This window comes from Bufo gargarizans, chromosome 8, assembly GCF_014858855.1.
Source record: "Bufo gargarizans isolate SCDJY-AF-19 chromosome 8, ASM1485885v1, whole genome shotgun sequence".
NCBI classification, from domain to species: domain Eukaryota; kingdom Metazoa; phylum Chordata; class Amphibia; order Anura; family Bufonidae; genus Bufo; species Bufo gargarizans.
In genome coordinates this window covers 161,216,123-161,234,934 of record NC_058087.1, presented here as the reverse complement: position 1 = coordinate 161,234,934, position 18,812 = coordinate 161,216,123, and the positions used below count along the sequence as shown (strand labels likewise).

Genomic DNA, 18,812 nt, shown 5'->3' with positions numbered 1-18,812 from the left:
ATCGAAATGATTTCTGTTGGGTGTAGTGTTGTCATTAAGAACTTCTATGGATCTGATTCCAAATCATCATGAACATTGCCATTGGTGATTTGAGGTCACGCTTGTCTTCATGTTAACACTGAACCTAACAGAAATCAGGAACACACTATAAAGAATAACACTCAGACTTTTTATTCAATCGGTTAGGCTGGTTTATTAACCACATATGTTTGATGTTTCTGCTCAACAATGAGCATTTTCTGAAACATCACACATATGTAGTGAGTAAACCAGCATAAACAATTGAATTGATAATCCTAGTGCTTTCTTCCAGTGTGTTATGGATTTATTCAGAGTATTAATCCATCCTTGTGGCACTGGTAACATGGGTTCAGCCCCACTAATGGGTTTTGGAGAGTGCTATGCCCAATTTATTTTGCCAACAGAAAGCATGAGATTTTGTGCCACCAAAATCTCTCCGAAATGGACAAAAGGGTTATGGCCTAAAGTTTAGGATAACCATTCTGAATAGAAGTAACATATTAAAATAAAGTTTTAACAAATACAATATTAGAGAGCTGCAAAAAACGGTTACAATTTTCTAATATATTATTAATAGCCTGAGAGACCCCAGGGCTATAAATTAAGTAACCCTACTGTTAGGACACACTAGTACTGACCTAACCAAGCCTGTGCCATAGAGACACAGAATATAATATATTAGCATACATGAGTATGTTACTACATTATAAGTATAAAATAATTTTGTAAGACAGTAGTTCTTTGTAAAAAAATAAAATATTTTTTTTTCATAAAATGCATGTTATTATGCATACTTTAGTTATAAACAAAATACCCTTATTAGGTACCTACATACACAAAACAACCTGAACATTTCGTTTAACATGTTATTTATTGTAAAATATATATATATAACATAACAGTATAGTACAAATGCAATATCAAAACTTGGATTTGTGCAAAAAAAGTACATTCATTACTTTATTATTATATAGCACCAAAATTGCTATTTCACTTGCGTTAAATCAATGAAAAACAAACAAAAAAAATGTTATGGGTGTTTAACATGAAGAGGCAAAAAGGAAAAAAAAAATACAATTTCTAGACACTAAGGGTTAATCAGCCAACCAGGACAGAACAGGAATGTTTGGGTACATTAAGAAAATCTAGTGGCCTTTACCATTTCCAAGCACTACAAGACTGTTCTGAGAGGAGATGAGTTTCTTGACACCCCAATAATGTCTACAAAACATATTCAAGGAATTATAAACTGTACTAGAATTAGGATACTATATAAATTCACCAGAAATGCTATTTTATTCAACAATTCACCAATGTAATAAATGTTAGATTAAATTTTTATAATGTTGTGTTGTGCATTACATATAGACCAGGTCAAAACTCCTCACTAGACATTAAATTCAAGTTCTAAATCATACATATAGAAATACACAGGGAGAGTTATCAAAACTCATGTTCCCATAAACCAGTTTTGATCTCCCTTCACTGGAGTAAGTTATGCCGAATTTATTAAGAGACATCTTCCCTGACATGGGTCCGAATCTCCAGTCTACACCTGCCAGAGACTGGTGTAGACTTAAGCTATAACATATGCCAGTTTCTGGCAAATATCCTTCCTCTACACACCACCCTTTTTCTCATAACTTTTGAAAAATGGTGAGAACATTTAAAAGTCACAAATTATGGTGTGCACCATAATTTGAGATTTTTTTTAATGGAACTATTGTGGTGTAAAACCTTTAATAAATACCTCCCCAGTGTTAATGTAAATGTAATGTAATAATTTTATTAGGATATAAATGGTTATTTCATTTGGAACAAGCTTTGAGACAAATGATAACTTAAAAGATACGTACACCTTTAGGGGCATTTTTTTTTATTGCATTGCACTCATTTTTTCAATTGATTTCTATTAAAAAATTTGAGCCCCTAACTCTGTACAGCCTTGAGATTCTCCGAAACCAGGCTCTATCTTTTTACTTCTTTCTGTCAGCTCAGTTGATGGCTTATTATCTCTTATCTCCGACCTTCTAAACACTAATTATAGCACAATCCTTATCTTACTGATAAGAAATGGTTTAAATAAGTGTTTATTAATGTTTAGTAATTTAGAGATAAGGTTTATTAGATGACTGTCACAAAGTGAAACCATGATTCACACAGCTAGACAAACGGGTAACCCTTTTTGACAGAACGGCTAAATAAAGACCAAAAATATTTTTAGCCTAAAATAAGTAAAATGCAGTCATAATGAAAAATTGCCCCCAAAGTACCCTTTAATGCATAAAATGAAACTTTTGCACCTGAAGTCTTTCCAATCCTCATTGTCCTTTTCAGTCCACAATTCGGCAGCAATTCTGGCTTGAAATGAAGACCTGACTTATTATAGAAAATCTAACTGCTAGAGACAAACTTCATACTGTCTCCCTCAAAGCTATTCTTAAGTCATGGCGGACTTGGCACATTATTGACAAAACAATTTTTTGAAAGAACAGTGTTCTAAGCATTAACTCCAATATGATATCCATATGCTTTAATAGCATATAGACAGGGCTTATCCTAATGAGACCACAACTTGGCAAAACTAAAAAAAACTTTGTTATGTCTGAGGGTTTGGTGGAAGACACCATGCTCTTTGAATTGCAGTGCCATGCAACCTGTATGTGCCATACTAGATGTAACACAGTGTATACATTTGGCCTAAATTATTCCTTTGATTTCTAAAAATATGTCTAGGGAATCTCATTAATAGATTTGGCTTTCTTCAAATACTAAATACCCACCACTGCATAACACCATTTGTCTCAAATAATTATTCTATTTCTATAATTGATTTGCATTCACTCTAAAAGCAAATCAATTTTAGTTCACACCCTATATTATTGTTCATAAGCTCCCAGTGTAGCATAGGGCTGCTGGAATATATATATGACTTTATTGCATATTTGATATTTTGTTGATACCTTCTTTAGGTATATAGTATATCTTTCATGCAGTCACTAGATCTGAACAAAAGTAAGTCAGGCTCTATAAGATACAGTGTTTACATCAGTCATCTCATTTAACACCTTCTATAAATCACAACTAGAAACACGCGCTTTGGGTTTACACTTACAAAAAATACATATTTCTTATTTCGAACAATCCGTAGCCTTGAAGCACTTTGTGATAGAATTGTCCATCATTCATATTCAACTTCATAATACCCTGTAACCATTCTTCATGACAACACTTATGAATTCTTTAGATCTAAAATCTGTCAACATGTGTTCCTTCCACATTCATTAAAATTAAATTCCTTCCCAATGTCCCATCTATACATATCAAGTCAACTAGCAGCTACTACATTTTCTAGTCAGCAAGCAGTATTGTGAATTTTATCTTCTTTTACAGAAATCAATTCGTCTTCGTTGCTGCAGATGAAATTTCTTGTAACTCCTCTTCAGGTAACAACCATTGATACTTCTTGATGCATCCATCCAGGTCTCAATATCCTTTTTACACAAACTGCAGTTAATCACTCAGGAATGCTCTGTTAGAATCAGGCTATCAATCTTGGTTTCACCAATGTTTCAGTAGCCTGTGGGCTCTGTGCTATTACGAGCATTACACAGTTTTGCTGACTGTAATACTTTATTTGCAGCTTTGGTTTTATTTGTCACGTTGATCTAAAGCTGCGGAATCTTGAATTGGGAATATGCATAGAGGAGTAATATATTGCCAAATTCCTAAGGCACATAGAAAAGGTTCTCTGCTTGTGAAATTCTGTATACGATGAGATAGATAGTATGCATACTTCTGTACTTAGAAATTATCATACTGTTTTCACTGTGTGTTCTCAACTACATCTGCATCAGTTTGGGTTTCTTATGCATATACAGATTTTGGTTTTATTTAACATCAATGTATTGAGAACTGCATGTTTCTCGTTCACATATGCATGATTTCTCTGGTTCTTGAAGGTTCTCTTTTTTTTTAATACATACAATCACTTTTGGTATATTAACTATAGATATTATTATAAGTGAATGGCAACACCACAATTACATCTGAAAATACTACAATGATAGACTTTCTTTGGAGAAAACATGATTCATTTCTGTTTTCAGTACTATGTTACTTTCAATTCTGGAAGCTTCAGCTCAGCATGTTGATGAATATATTAAAAAGGAGATGTAGCTTTGTCAGAACAAACCACTATAGAAATTGTAAATGTGTCTATGTGATATCATTGAGTTCATATATCTCCAATTGAACTAGATAAATCATTTCCCCGAATTGTTTTGAGAAAATTGGTGATCATCATGAATGTCATATGCACAAAGGTCCCTCACTACTTTTTAGTCTGAAAGCAACATAGGCACACCAGTGTGATTGACTTAATGTGCACCTCCACTTTCCTTAGTCATTTCCCTCACAATGCAAGGTGAGTCATAAGGACAGCATTCATCAACATGCTCAAGCAGTAGCATACTAGCTCAGACAGTTACAAGAATCTTTCTGATCCTTTATGAGTCTCAGATTATATTCATTTGCCAACAGAACATGATGGTAGTGTATTCGTTATGTTAATTAGCATATTTTTGGAATTCATTTCCAGCATTTATTCAGTAGTAGATGTACTGATTATATAGATATATTTTTTTTTTTTAGCCATATGATTAAATAAGCTATCTATTTTTCCAGTTTTGATTATCAGATTTCATATAAGGTATCTATAAGGCATACATTAGGAGTACTCTTAACCCCTTCAGGACCCTGGCATTTTTTGCAAGTCTGACATGTGTAACTTTTCGTGGTGATAACTTTAAAAAAGCTTTTACTTATCCAAGCCATTCTGAGATTGTTTTATCGTCACATATTGTAATTCATGACAGTGGTAAATATTGTAATTCATGACAGTGGTAAAATTTAAATCAAAATATTTAAAAAAAAAAAATCTAAATTTTTCAAGATTTCTCTGATTTTAAAACAGATAGTGTTACCTTTTTGCCATTTTTTTGGGGGATGTTAGAAGTTTAGAAGCAAATCTTAAATTTTTTAAGAAAATTTCCAAAATCCAATTTTTAAGGACCAGTTTAGGTCTGAAGTCACTTTGTTAATGTTACATAATAGAAACCACCCATAAATGGCCCAATTTTAGAAACTACACCCCTTAAGGTATTCAAAACTGATTTTAAAATCTTTGTTAACTGTTTAGGTGTTCCACAAGAATTAATGGAAAATTTTGATGACATTTCTGAATTTCACTTTTTTGAGAGATTTTCCATTTGAATCCTTTTTTTTCCACTAACAAAGCAAGGGTTAACAGCCAAACTAAACTCAATATTTATTGCCCTGATTCTGTAGTTTATAGAAACACCCCATATGTGGTCGGAAACTGTTGTAAAGGCAGACTGCATTGCGCAGAAGGAAAGGAATGCCATATGGAATGCCATTTGGAAAGCAGATTTCACTGGGATAATTTTAAGCTGCCATGTCACATTTGAACATCCCCTGATGCACCTCTAGAGTAGAAACTCCCAAAAAATTACCCCATCTATATTACACTTTTTGAGAGGCGAGGTAACAAAAAGTAGCTGTTTTGGCACCGTTTTTATTTTTTGTTATTTACAACATTTGGCAGGTTAGATCATGTGGTATTTTTTATAGAGCAGTTTGTTACAGACGTAACAATACAAAATATGGCTAATTTTTAGTGTCTCCATATTCTGAAAGCCATTTTTTGGGGGGTGATTGTCTTATGTAGGGACTGATTTTTTTTAGGTATGAGATGACTGTTTGATTGGTATGATTTTGGGGTGCATATGACTTTTTGTTCGCTTGGTATTACACTTTTGTAAGGTGACAAAAAATTGCTTTTTTTACATAGTTTTTATTTAATTTTTTATGGTGTTCATCTGAGGGGTTAGGTCATGTGATATTTTTATACAGCTGGTTCTTATGGACGTGGCGATACCTAATATGTATAATTTTGTATTTATATTTAAGTTTTACACAATACCAGCATTTTTTAAACAAAAAAAATCATGTTTTAGTGTCTCCATAGTCTGAGAGCCATATTTATTTCTTTTTTGGGCTATTGTCTAAAGTAGGGTCTCATTTTTTTGTGGGATGACATGATGGTTTGATTGGTATTATTTTATGGGGCGTCTGAGTTTCTGATTACTTGGTATTACACTTTTTGTGATGTAAGGTGACAAAAAATAGCTTTAAAATTATATATGGCTTTAAAATTATAGTTTAAATTTATTTTCCTTTTTTATGGTGTTCACCTGAGGGGTTAGGTCATGTGATATTTTTATATAGCATGTTCTTACGGACAAGGCAATACCTAATATGTATACTTTTTATATTTTACACAATAACAGCATTTTTTAAACAAAAATAATCATGTTTTAGTGTCTCTACATCTGAGAGCCATATTTTTATTTATTTTTTGCCTGATTGTTTTTTGTAGGGGCTCATTTTTTGTGGGATGAGGTGATGGTTTCATAGGTACTATTTTAGGAGGCATATGCCTTTTTTATCGCTTGGTGTTGCACTTTTTGAGATGTATGGTGACAAAAAAAATATTGTTTTAAGCACAGTTTTTATTTTATTTTTTCTACGGCATTAAGATAAGGGGGTGTATCATGAGGTATTTTTGTCGAGCCAGTTACAGAAACAGCAATACCAATTTTTTTTCAATTATTTTGGGAAATTGTATTTATTTATTTTTTATTTAAACTTTATATTTTTTATTATGAAAAACAATTTTATTTTTACTTTTTAAATTATTATTTTTTGTCTCACTCTGGGACTTAAATTTGTGTGGTCTGATCCCCTCTGCAATGATTACAATAAAACCTGTATTGTAATGCATTAGCTGTCAGCTTCTATGCTGACAGCCTGCCTGGGACACCCAGCCTAAGGGTTGGATCTCACAGGCTTCCGTAGAAGGCAAGCTCTCATGCCTATGGAAGGCATCGGGCTTGCCTTCTCTGCCATCCCCCTGATGGGGGAGCGCAGGACATCCATACCCTCCGCAAACCCCCTGTATGCCGCGGTTAGCTTTGACCCCAGCATACAAGGGGTTAACACACCGGCATTGGTGTTTTCACTGATTCCCGATTAGCCTACCGTACATGTAAGCCACTGGTCCTTAAGTGACTTCCAGCTATGACATACATTTATGGCAGGGGTCCTTAAGGGGTGTATACCTAGGTTAGGACTACAGATTTTGACACTTAGCACAGTGACAACACATGACAATCTCAATGATATATGAGCAGTCACATTTATGGTGCTATTGCTATGTTTGCCTGTCTGTAGAGGATGGGGACAGTGACATTGTTTCTCCCTAACTGCTCAGGCTCGGAATTTTTCTAGATGGCAAGTATGCAAAGCAAATGGCTTTACTTTATTGCTTATTGTGTTATAGCCAAATAATCTGCACTCACTTGCTGTAATTAGACAGGAGTAGATTGATTTGACACAAATACAATTTGTTACGACTTTTTTTTGTTATCCAACAGTGCAATATGAGTTTACACCAGCTCTTTGTTACAAAAGCTACCATCCATTTACCTATAGCTATAAAGCCATGTATGTTGCTATCACTTTGACATTATTAGTGCTGTCTTGACGTAAACAGTTTGGAAAGAGATTGGATACAGTCCTCAGAGTGTAATCGGAGCACCTTCTGTTTTGACCAAAAATGAATCTGAGGGCCAATTTAACCAAAGCCTACTCGAACAAATGTTGGGACTTTAGGAAATTAATATCTAGCTATAATAGAATAAACTCTTGATTTCTATTTTTACATATCAAGGGACCAAGTTTCAATAATTCTTAGCTATTTATGATTACACAAATATTCTACAACTTCTTTGGTACCACTAGTGCACAATACTATATTCTGCATCCAAGAACTGGCAGACAAATGCAGAAGGCCATAAATATGGCTATAATTCACTGATCAAGGAATATTGGACTCAACTATTGCAAGCAACACATTTTTTGTTTGTTGTTTGACTTACAATTATTACTTACATTCTATTTTATAATAGGGTTATTTTCTTAACATTTGTGTTTTGTCATTTGCTATAATGTTTGGCAATTTGTAAATCATAAGAAAAGTTTGCACTTCATAGTGCTTTAATAAAATATCAGGACTTACAGATATTTTGTTCCTGTGAAAGTTCATGATGTATTATTCAAGATCATGAATGTTATATTGGTGTGGAGAAAATGTTTTTGAAATGCTGTTTCAAAACAACACACTTCAACCTCTATTTTTTTACTATCATCTAAAAAAAGTTGCATACTACAATGCTTATCACAATACAAAAAAGTTATATAAACTTTGCCTTGAAAATATGTATATATACATATACAGTATATAACATAGGTACACCAGTTATAGCTGATAGATGTGGTTTTCTGTCTGCTTATTCGATTGCTGTTTTATTTTGTGGGAGGCATTATTTTCTATTCTTAGGATAGGCAATCAATGAGTGATCACATTGTGAGGTGGCTGCAGTACTCCTATGAGCATCATGACTCCTTAAATACTTATCCAGGTACAGCTGCTTGTCTATATGCATGGTTGTGTCTGGCCAAGAGTCCTCATTCTGCTAACCCCCAGAACTTCCCATGGGCATCAATATTTTTCCCATATAATGCCTTTAATTTCTTTCTATTTATGTCAGATGCATTATTTACTATTACTTTGTTGTTTTATACATTTATAATCTCTTTTCTGCATGCTTTAAACACTATTTGGTAGATTAGTAGGTGATTACTTTTCTTAGCTTATTATCTGGTATTGTTTTTGATCTTGATGAAGGTGGGCAGAGATGTCTCCTTGAATTTATATATATTGGTATTTAGATCAACATTAGACAACGTTATACAGTTTACTTTAGCATCAATTCAGCGTTCAAACATTCCTTTATGTTTTTATATTAAAATAAACTGGGTCTAGAGAAGACATGGAATTGGAAACCTTTATCAGACTTTGTTGTTCCAAGATACAAGTAAAAATGCTAAACAAAATGTATACACTTTGTGTCAAATTCAACATCACACTTTATTATAGGTGCTAGTAAATAGTTAGATTATCATAGCATATGATAATAGAATTTTCTTTCATGGCAATTGTTGTGGGTGTCTGAAAAATAGCATTTATTCAGATAAGTTTGATTCCAGCACTAAAAAAAAGTTGTTGCTGGTTTGTGTGCGATTGCACACAGTAGGGTATTTGTTTGGCGCACAAAAGGACGACCTCAGACAGTGGACTTTGGTGAAATAGCTGTTTTTATTGTTCAGTAGACAACGCGTTTCGGAGTTTATAACTCCTTTATCAAGTCTAAAACAAGGGTATAAAAGAAAAAATTATTTTTTTTTGTATATAACTATGCACATTTTAATGCTTAAAGGCACGCGCACAAACTCTCTAAATATTCCACTGTTCAATGCATGTCCACACCCATCTAACCAGGTGGGGATACATCTCTTGCCTCCGGCAATTTTTTCTTTTATACCCTTGTTTTAGACTTGATAAAGGAGTTATAAACTCCGAAACGCGTTGTCTACTGAACAATAAAAACAGCTATTTCACCAAAGTCCACTGTCTGAGGTCGTCCTTTTGTGCGCCAAACAAATACCCTACTGTGTGCAATCGCACACAAACCAGCAACTTCTTCCTTCACAGTCCCTAGGAGTCCCTGGCAACTCCACCTAAGGGACCGAACGGGTATTGGCAGCACCGACCTTTCCAAAATAACCAACGCCCCCCTATTTCTCCACGTGTACCTACCTTCACGGACGTTGAGCTCCAACCAGCACAACACCAAAAGGTGAGCACACTTCGACCATTACGCAGAACAACACAACCGCTACCCACCACCCTATGAGCGCCTCTCCCCTTTCTTTTCTCTCTTGCCAAACTGCTGTAAAAAAAAGTTGTGGAAATCTTCATATATAAGAACAATCGTCCAGGGGGCAATTGCACCTCTGACTATTGTAAGTCCTCCTGGAATATCTGCTTTATTTTCAACAATTACACCATAGTATATAATTTGCAGCAAATCTCATATTTAAGTTGTGTGCGTGAGGTGTCTGTGTATGTGCCAATGAATTGCAATGTGACAAAACTCTGTGAGGAATTTATCATGCTTGGCCATATAGAATTCTGATTTCAAACATTTGGAAAATAGGGCTTTGTGATTTCCTGATCTTATTTGCACAAAAATGTTGTGATGTTTTGTATTTTTGCATCACTCACTCCACTTTTAAGAGGTGAGAGGGAAAGGACATGTTATTACCTAATTAGTTTCACTCCATATTTATCACTGTGATTTTTTAAATGACTCAAAAGGTTGCTCCAGACAAGCTTTGGAACGCAAGATCACCCATAATGCCATGCAGTCAGCCAATCAGCAGATAGCCACCCCCTAAGATGTCACAGCCCGAAAAAATCCTCATCCTGCGTGGTCTCTGCCATTGTCCTTTGAGTTGAACATAGGAAGAAATATGACAAGTGTTCATGCGCTACAGACAATGTTGCTGAAAATGATTAATAGAAGATGTAGACAGAGGAGGAACTGGATGTCTCTGATTACATATTCTTATTGATATTAGATAGTGTGGAAAAGAAGGCAAAGCAGATGGCAGAAGTGCTCCCACCTGTAGGGCAGGAGAGCACTGGGGTTAGAGAAGTAGATATGCAAGTGCTGATTAATATTCTGTGCTTACTGTCAAATAACCTGCAGGTCACAATAGCAATAATTTGTATGTTGTGCCCCCACTTAACCCACCAAACCCCATACCAGCAGCAGTCCATGGAAGGGTGCATTAAAGGTGCCGCTCAGCCATTAACAATGAAGACCGACTATACAGTCTTGCAAAACGTTGGCGAAAAACTTCGGATCTAAGATCCAAAGCTCGCTTTGCTTATCCCTATTAATAAAGAACCAAGTAATCAGATGGCCCAGTTTTCCGGTACAGATATGTGGGTATCTCCATTTGTTCTTTATTTTTACAATAATTAGATTAGAATTGCTTATAACACTTCACCTTGTTGTTGGTACTAATATTGAAAATTAACTTTTTCTATAATAATTATTGGTATTGGCATTGATAGATCTGAAGTCACTTGAATCAAAACTTTGTTTGAATACTCTATGGAGATACGTCTTCATATAGCATTCAAATGTATGGGCTCCTGCGAGGTGAAATTTGTTATCTCGAGACTTTGGAAATAATAAATTTCACATATCTCCGTACAGTATTCAAACAAAGTTTTGATTGAAGGAACTTCCGATCTATCAATGCCAATCCTAATAATTATTATATAAAAAGTACATTTTCAATATTAGTACCAGCAACAAGGTAAAGTGTTATAAGCAATTCTAATCTAATTATTGTAAAAATAAAGAACAAATGGAGATACCCACATATCTGTACCAGAAAACTGTGCATTCTGATTACTTGGTGCCTCATTAATAGGGATGAGCAAAATGAGCTTTGGATCTTAGATCGGAAGTCGCTTCGTTCAAAACTCGGAAACAAAGCCGATATTGTATCCAAGTTTTACATTTTTTTGTTTTTTTTCAAAATCAAATACCAAAGTTATAGCTCACTTTGCATCGTCAGAGCCCATACATTTTAATGCTGTACAGAGACGGATCTCCGTACAGCATTATGCAAAAGTTTTGAGTGAAGCAACTTCGGATCTAGGATCCAAAGCTCACTTTGCTCATCCATAAAATTATGTCATTGTGCAAAAAGTGATTTTTTTAAAATATAATTTAATACATTTTAGGCTTTTCTTATGTTTGCTCAATGATAGCTACATACTAGCCTTGCTAATAAAATTTTCATTATTTGTGCTTTTAAAACCACATATAGCCTGTGGTACTGACCTAATTTCAGAAGGACTTGGAATAGCAATTAAGACAGATGTTACTAAATTGTACAGTTGTTGTGCTACTGATTATGCAGTAATCATAAAAGATAGGAACCAAATAAAAGGATTATCACTATTTGCCTGCTTCCGCATACATTTGATTTGCTGATGCATGTCTATCACACTGTCTACTGTCAACGCAAACCTTTTCAAATTTAGCAGTAAAGAGGATTAACAATCACATGAAAAGTACTCAAAATTGTCCTACCACAGTGACTGGGAGTTTATCTCTCGGCAAAGAATTTAATTCCATCTCCCTGTTTCCATTCAAGATTGCCGTCAATGGAAAACATAAAACATGTATCAAATGATAAGAATCAATAAACACTTGATCCCTTCCTTATTTTTTGCAGGGTACATTGATTAATCTATCTTTTTTTTTTTTTTTTTTTGCCCAGAGAAAGCAGCATTTTTTGGCATTATTGTCATTATCATTTTGACAGTCTTGACTGTTCCTTTGGTTCTAGGTCAGTTCGCATGGCTAGTCAGATGTGACAACATGACAAGATATTAAGTATAAATGGACATTTTCAAAAATGTGAAACCAAGAGAGCAGCAATTAGGAGGAGAGGATGCAGTATAATTAATGTGTATGATAATAAAGTAGATCTATTGAAATAATATTCTCTGATTATAAAAAAATAATTAACTTCAGAAAATAACAATACACTAAAAAGCTAAATTAAATTTGCTGTTAGGATCCCTCATTGTAAAAAATAATCTCATAAATTTCAATGTAATGTTTGTTGCATTAAAGTAGCTTTTGAGTTTGCTGCAACACCCTTTAAAACAATTTATGAAAGTAGCTTTAATTTTGTGGTGGAGCTAAGGCAGATAAAGGAGAAGTGCACCATGGGTTTGGTTGGATATAGCAACACGGAGTGCTACATACAGTATGCAAAGAAACCAAAGTGATTTTTACATGGTGAAAAAGGTCAAGACTCAGAGTCCAATTTGAAAACAAAAAGCATGGAGAAGATCAGCGTATCTGTTATATACCCTGGTAATCCTGGAAAACCCCTTTAATGAACTATTACAGGTTCCCATATAGACGTCCGCTTCACATACAGAATTGTTTGGTGCTGATAATATTGTTTTAACTGTATTCATTGCTAACATTTACAGTTTTCTGTAGCACTCACTTATTTCCACAACAAAAACTATAGCAAACATCTGTTTCTTATAGTTCTTCATGGTTAATGAATTTAAGAACAAAAAAAAAAGAGCATAGAAAGAATAGAAGAAAATATGTCCAACAAAAGTTATGGTAGTTAGCACTGGAGCCTTGCAATGTTGGAGTCCTCGGTCTGATTCCTACCAAGGACAACATCTGTATGGAGTTTGTATGTTCTACTTGTTTTTGAGTGGGTTCCCTCCTAGTGGGAACCGACGCTCCAAGTTCGATTCCAAGTTTTAAAGTGGTTTTCCACTCTAAACATTAACTACCAAAGCTATTCAACGAAGTCTCATTCAATTTCACAAATAACTGACTTTGGCTCATCAGAGCCCTTTATATTTTAATGCTATATGGAGACATGTAGCATCCGAAGCTCACTTTGCTCATCACTAAATATAATGATAAAAGCAAAGCAGTGATATAATGGCATATAAATAGAGAATTGTAAACTATTTAGGGCTAATGACAACCCATATGGGACATCTTAGGTCTTGTATAATACTTTTAGTAGTTTATAGTCAAGGGTACATTATTCACATAGCTATTTTAGGGCTTGTTTTTTTTGTGGGACAAGTTTTACTTTCTAATGTGCCATAATTGCATACAATATAGAGGTAAGCGGGAGGAAATTTCAAATGGGGTGGAATTATAAAAAAAAAAACAATTCTGCCTCAGATATTTGGGTTTTGTTTTTATAATGTTTTCTATATGGTAAAATTGACCTATTACTTTAGTTTTCTGGGTCAGTATGATTACAACAATACCATATTGTCTGTGAAGGTTCTCATTTATCCAGGTCATGGTATATCTGTAAAGAATAAATCAAGGCAACTGGACGTACTGTAGATTTCTTGAAAACGTTTCACTCGTTCTTCCAACGAGCTTTCTCAATTCTGAGTGACTGTACAAAAATTCTGGGAAAAAATATTTATTCCCAGAGATTTTGTACAGTCACTCAGAATCGAGAAAGCTCGTTGGAAGAACGAGTTAAACGTTTTCAAGAAATCTACAGTACGTCCAGTTGCCTTGATTAATTCTTTACAGAGATACCATATTGTATTTGAATACTGAAGAAAATAAAACAAAACATTTTTTTCTTTGCATTGCCATATTAAGTCCCCCATAACTTTTTTTTATGTGTACAGTGCTGTGCAAGGGCTATTTTTTTTGTAGAACGATCAGTAGTTTTTATTGATATAATTTCAGCTTTATGCAATACTGTATATGCAAATTTTTTATTTCATAGGTTGTGAGCTCTTGCAAGCTGGACCCTCATTCCTCTTGTTCTAATTACAGTATTGACTTGTCTATTTATGACTGTTTGTACATGAACCCATGAACTATAAAGAGCTGCGGAATATGTTGGCGCTATATAAAAAAAGATTATTATATTTTTTTTGTTGTGGTAGGTGAAGTGACAGAAAAACTGTGAATTAACAATTTGGCTTCATTTCACCATTGGCCGTATGGGATGAATACATGGCGATGATGATGTTTTTTTTATTATTTATGTATTTTTGTTTTATTTTGGAGATGTTGGGGGTGATTTAAATATATATATATATATATATATATATTTATAATTTATTTATAAAAATGATTTTCTTTTTTTTTAAGCTTTTTAATAGTTCCCCTAGTGAACCTGAAACAGCAATCATTAGATTGCTTGTCTTATAGACTCCAATGCATTAGCATTGGCGTCTACAAGAATTTCACTGCATTCCTATGGAGCCCTGCCATAGCTAGCCAGATAGATAGATAGATAGATAGATAGAATGTAGTTATGCAACATCCTGGACATAGAATTGTATCCTAATAGAAGGACATGTCAATTAAGCAGTGATTGACATAGCAGAAGAACATTTCTGCAAATAGGATTTGTAACAAACTGTTTCAGCAGAACAAGATGAGCAGCACCCAACTAATACCACTAATACCACTTATTTCTGCGTTATCATCAAGGTTTGATATTAGATTTTGATGATATACAAACATTATTTGTAGACATATCAATGCATGTTTTCAGAATGCATTGAATATTGCAGTTATAGAATATATATAGTTTGTATCATGAAGTACATTATACTTTATTAAGGTTGGAAGTTATGGGAATTCTTATATCAAAATGCCAGTCAATCTGGAAATCTTTTCTTGTTGTGCTATATTAAAATACAAAAAGATTGCTAGTGAACATTTCTAACCTTTCAAGCCCTTAAATGTCAATGTCGAGCATAGGTGAGTCTTTTGAAATCAGCTTTATAAATAAGATGTGTATTTGGAGAATAAGCTGACCCTTTCTATTTTCTCCACAAAATAGCAAATGTTAATCATCCTTGCTTTCTTGTATATTCCCCCACCGTTTACAATGACAGTTCTAAGGCAGCTGGCGCTTTTTGTACATAATAAAGAGCGATCCCCGATATTAATATGCGGTGACTTTAACTGCGTGCTTGACCCGGCGCTGGATAGATTTTCAACCGCCCGGAAAAGTGCGCAGGGTAAACACGGTCTACTTCGCGGGTTTTGTGAGGAGATGGGTTTAACAGATGTTTGGCGATGGCTCTACGGCAACAAACAGGTGTTCTCTTGCTTTAGCAAAGCGTACAGCGCTATGTCGAGGATCGATATGGCATTGGCCAATGAGCAGATGCTTGAATCTATCTCAAAAATGACATATGAGATCCATGGCATATCCGACCATTCACCGATCTTACTGGTGATGAAGACCGGACAACAAACCGGGATTAGCAGATCGTTCAGGTTGAACGAACACTGGCTAACCATACTAAATGACTCCGTTGGGATAGATAAAGAACTCTCACAATTTTGGCAAGAGAATATCGGTACAGCTCACATCCACTTTGTTTGGGATGCTATGAAGGCATTTATGCGTGGGCTGTACTTTTCCAGAATAAAAAAGAAAAAAAATGATTTTTTTGCTGAACAAAAAAAGCTGGAGGCAAATATTGCATACCTGGAGGGCTGTATCCGAGTACGGAATGATGTGAACACGCGTACCAAGTTAAAATCTGCCAAAGATCACTATACTACCTTTATGAAGGAAAAAGCACAGAATCAATTATTTTTTATGGGCTATAAAGACTTCTGCGAGGCGGGTACCCCGAGTAAGCTATTGGTTTCTGTCATAGCTAATCAAAAACCCCCTCAAAGAATCAGACAAATACTGACGGGGGACGGGCGTAGAATGGAAAGAGGAATGGGGATGGTAGCAGAGTTTTTTAATCACTTTGATAATTTATATCGGTCCGGCATGGTAGATACAGTGACCAGAATAGACGACTTTTTAGAACAAGTCAAGATCCCGGTGCTGTCGGACTCCGATTCCGCCTCCTTGTGCGCCCCTATCTCTTTGGAGGAATTACAAATGGCCCTGCATGGGACCCGGGGCTCTTCGGCGCCGGGATCTGATGGACTCCCATATGGCATTTATAAGTGCCATGCGGAGATGCTTCTGCCCGGACTGTTGCTGGTCCTAAATGAGTCTAGCAAATGTGGAAAGCTGCCCCCGTCCTTGACCGAAGCAACGGTTACACTGATCCTTAAAAAGGGGAAAAAGGGAAATAAAGTTGAGGATTACCGCCCAATATCACTGCTTAACGCAGATTACAAAATAATCGCAAAAGTCCTTTCCAACCGGCTAAAAAAAGTAATAGCCCGCCTGATCCATGTAGACCAGACAGGGTTCATTCCTGGGCGACAGATACAGACCAATATACGGCGGACCTTTCTTAATATTCAGATTGGCGGGGGGGAGGACCGCTCGATCCTATCATTGGACGCCGCCAAGGCGTTCGATCGGGTCGAGTGGCCCTTCCTCTGGCGCGTTATGTATAGGATGAATCTGGGCCAGGAATTTATTGGATGGGTTAAATTGCTATATAGTGAAGCAACTGCTAGAATTAAGGTCAATGAGGTGCTTACCCCTGCCGTCTCCCTAAAGCGGGGAACACGTCAGGGTTGCCCCCTTTCTCCACTTCTCTTTGCAATCTTTATGGAACCCCTTGCCTGCAGGATACGGACTGAACCCGGTATAGCCGGTTTCGGGGGGAGAGGGACGGACGATAAGATTTGTCTATATGCAGATGACGTTCTACTCTATCTGAATGATGGTTGGAGAAGTGTCCCCAATGTTATGCGGATAACAGAGGAATTCGGCAGAATTGCTGGGTATGAAATAAATTGGCTAAAGTCTGTACTCTTCCCCCTAAACCGGATGCCCCCCCCTAATGATCTTAGGATCAGAATTATTCTTCCAACAGATCATTTAGAATATCTCGGGATAAAAATCAGCAATAACATCAGGGAATATAATCAGCTAAATATTTCCCCTTTAGTGGGGAGAATAAAAGACAAAATACGAGTGTGGCAGAAACTCCCACTTTCGCAGATCAACAGGATTGCGTTGATTAAAATGGTTCTGTTACCTTGGATATTGTACACGGTAAGCTCCTGCCCCGCCTGGATTGAGGATAGCGTCTTTAATCTGATTGATCGCCTGATAAATGATTTGATATGGGGCAGAAAAAGGGTCCGCATTAAATTACAATACTTGCGAATGGCCGTAAGCAATGGGGGCCTAGGCCTGCCCCACTTTCAAATCTATTATCTGTGCGCACAATTACAATGGTGTCTCAATGTCGGGGACGGTGTATTACTATCACATATCCTAGGTCAACGCCCACTGCAAGCAAACAACATTTTTAGTATATTGGAATCCGGGCGTCTTCAGCGTGCAGATTACTCCTGTCCCATCGGAGCCGCGCTACAGAAAGCTTGGAATAAAATCAAGGTACTGATCCATGCCCCTCAAATTTTGGACTTCTCCCCGCTATGGGATAACCCCGCTCTAACAGAATTCTTGACTCTTAACGAAAATGAATACTGGACTCGAAAAGGTATTACACTATTCTCACATATATACACAAAAGGGAAAAGTAAACCAATACGGGAACTGATACAACAGGCACCAATAACTGCACTAGAGCACTATAGATATTGTCAACTACAACACGCACTTGCATACACGCTCAAAAAAACACCTCTGATAAAAGTTACTCCGGGGTTTTTATTATTTTGTTATAACATAGTAGGGAACAAAGTTAAGATTTCACTAATATATAGGAGATTTATCGAGGAAATAAGCACTATCACTAAATTTAAAAGTGTTGATAAATGGAAGACAGATATTGGGGAATGTAACCCCTCACAATGGCAGGAAATATACCAAAATATTAAGAAGGCCTCCCTCTCACGACAACACCGTCTGATACAATTCAAAATAATACATCGCCTATATGTTACTCCGAGTCTGTTATCCAAAATGTACATCAACAAAGGTCAAGAATTTAGTTGTCTGAAATGCTCTTGTGTAGCCGCTGGGCTTCTACACATGCTGTGGGACTGCCCTGCCATTAGGACCTTTTGGGGCTGTATATTTCAGACAATGGCGGCAAATAACAGGAATAGTCCCCCCTTGACTACCCAAGTAGTTTTACTCGGACTGTTCCCTCCTGAGTACAAAAACAAAACTACCAAAAACGAACAGGCATATTGGCTAAAGGGGTTTCTATTGGCCAAGGTGATAATCCTGAGACAGTGGGTGAAAGATAGACCCCCAACAATGAATGATTGGCAAATCCT

At 35.9% G+C, this 18,812-nt stretch overlaps 1 protein-coding gene across 8 annotated transcripts in view; it reads left to right on the top strand.

The window, feature by feature from the left end:
- The window catches only part of RBFOX1 (RNA binding fox-1 homolog 1), a 333,478-nt gene that overhangs the window by 297,845 nt on the left and 16,821 nt on the right, over positions 1-18,812 (top strand). For 3 of the 8 annotated variants that reach the window (XM_044303355.1, XM_044303356.1, XM_044303354.1), the window contains 2 exons: positions 3,415-3,467; positions 9,719-9,863. The exons of 4 other annotated variants lie outside the window; for them this stretch is intronic. In XM_044303355.1, the coding sequence (XP_044159290.1) occupies positions 3,415-3,467; positions 9,719-9,863 (198 nt within the window). The remainder of the gene's footprint in view (positions 1-3,414; positions 3,468-9,718; positions 9,864-18,812) is intronic. One more of the 8 variants, XM_044303358.1, reaches the window with a different exon arrangement.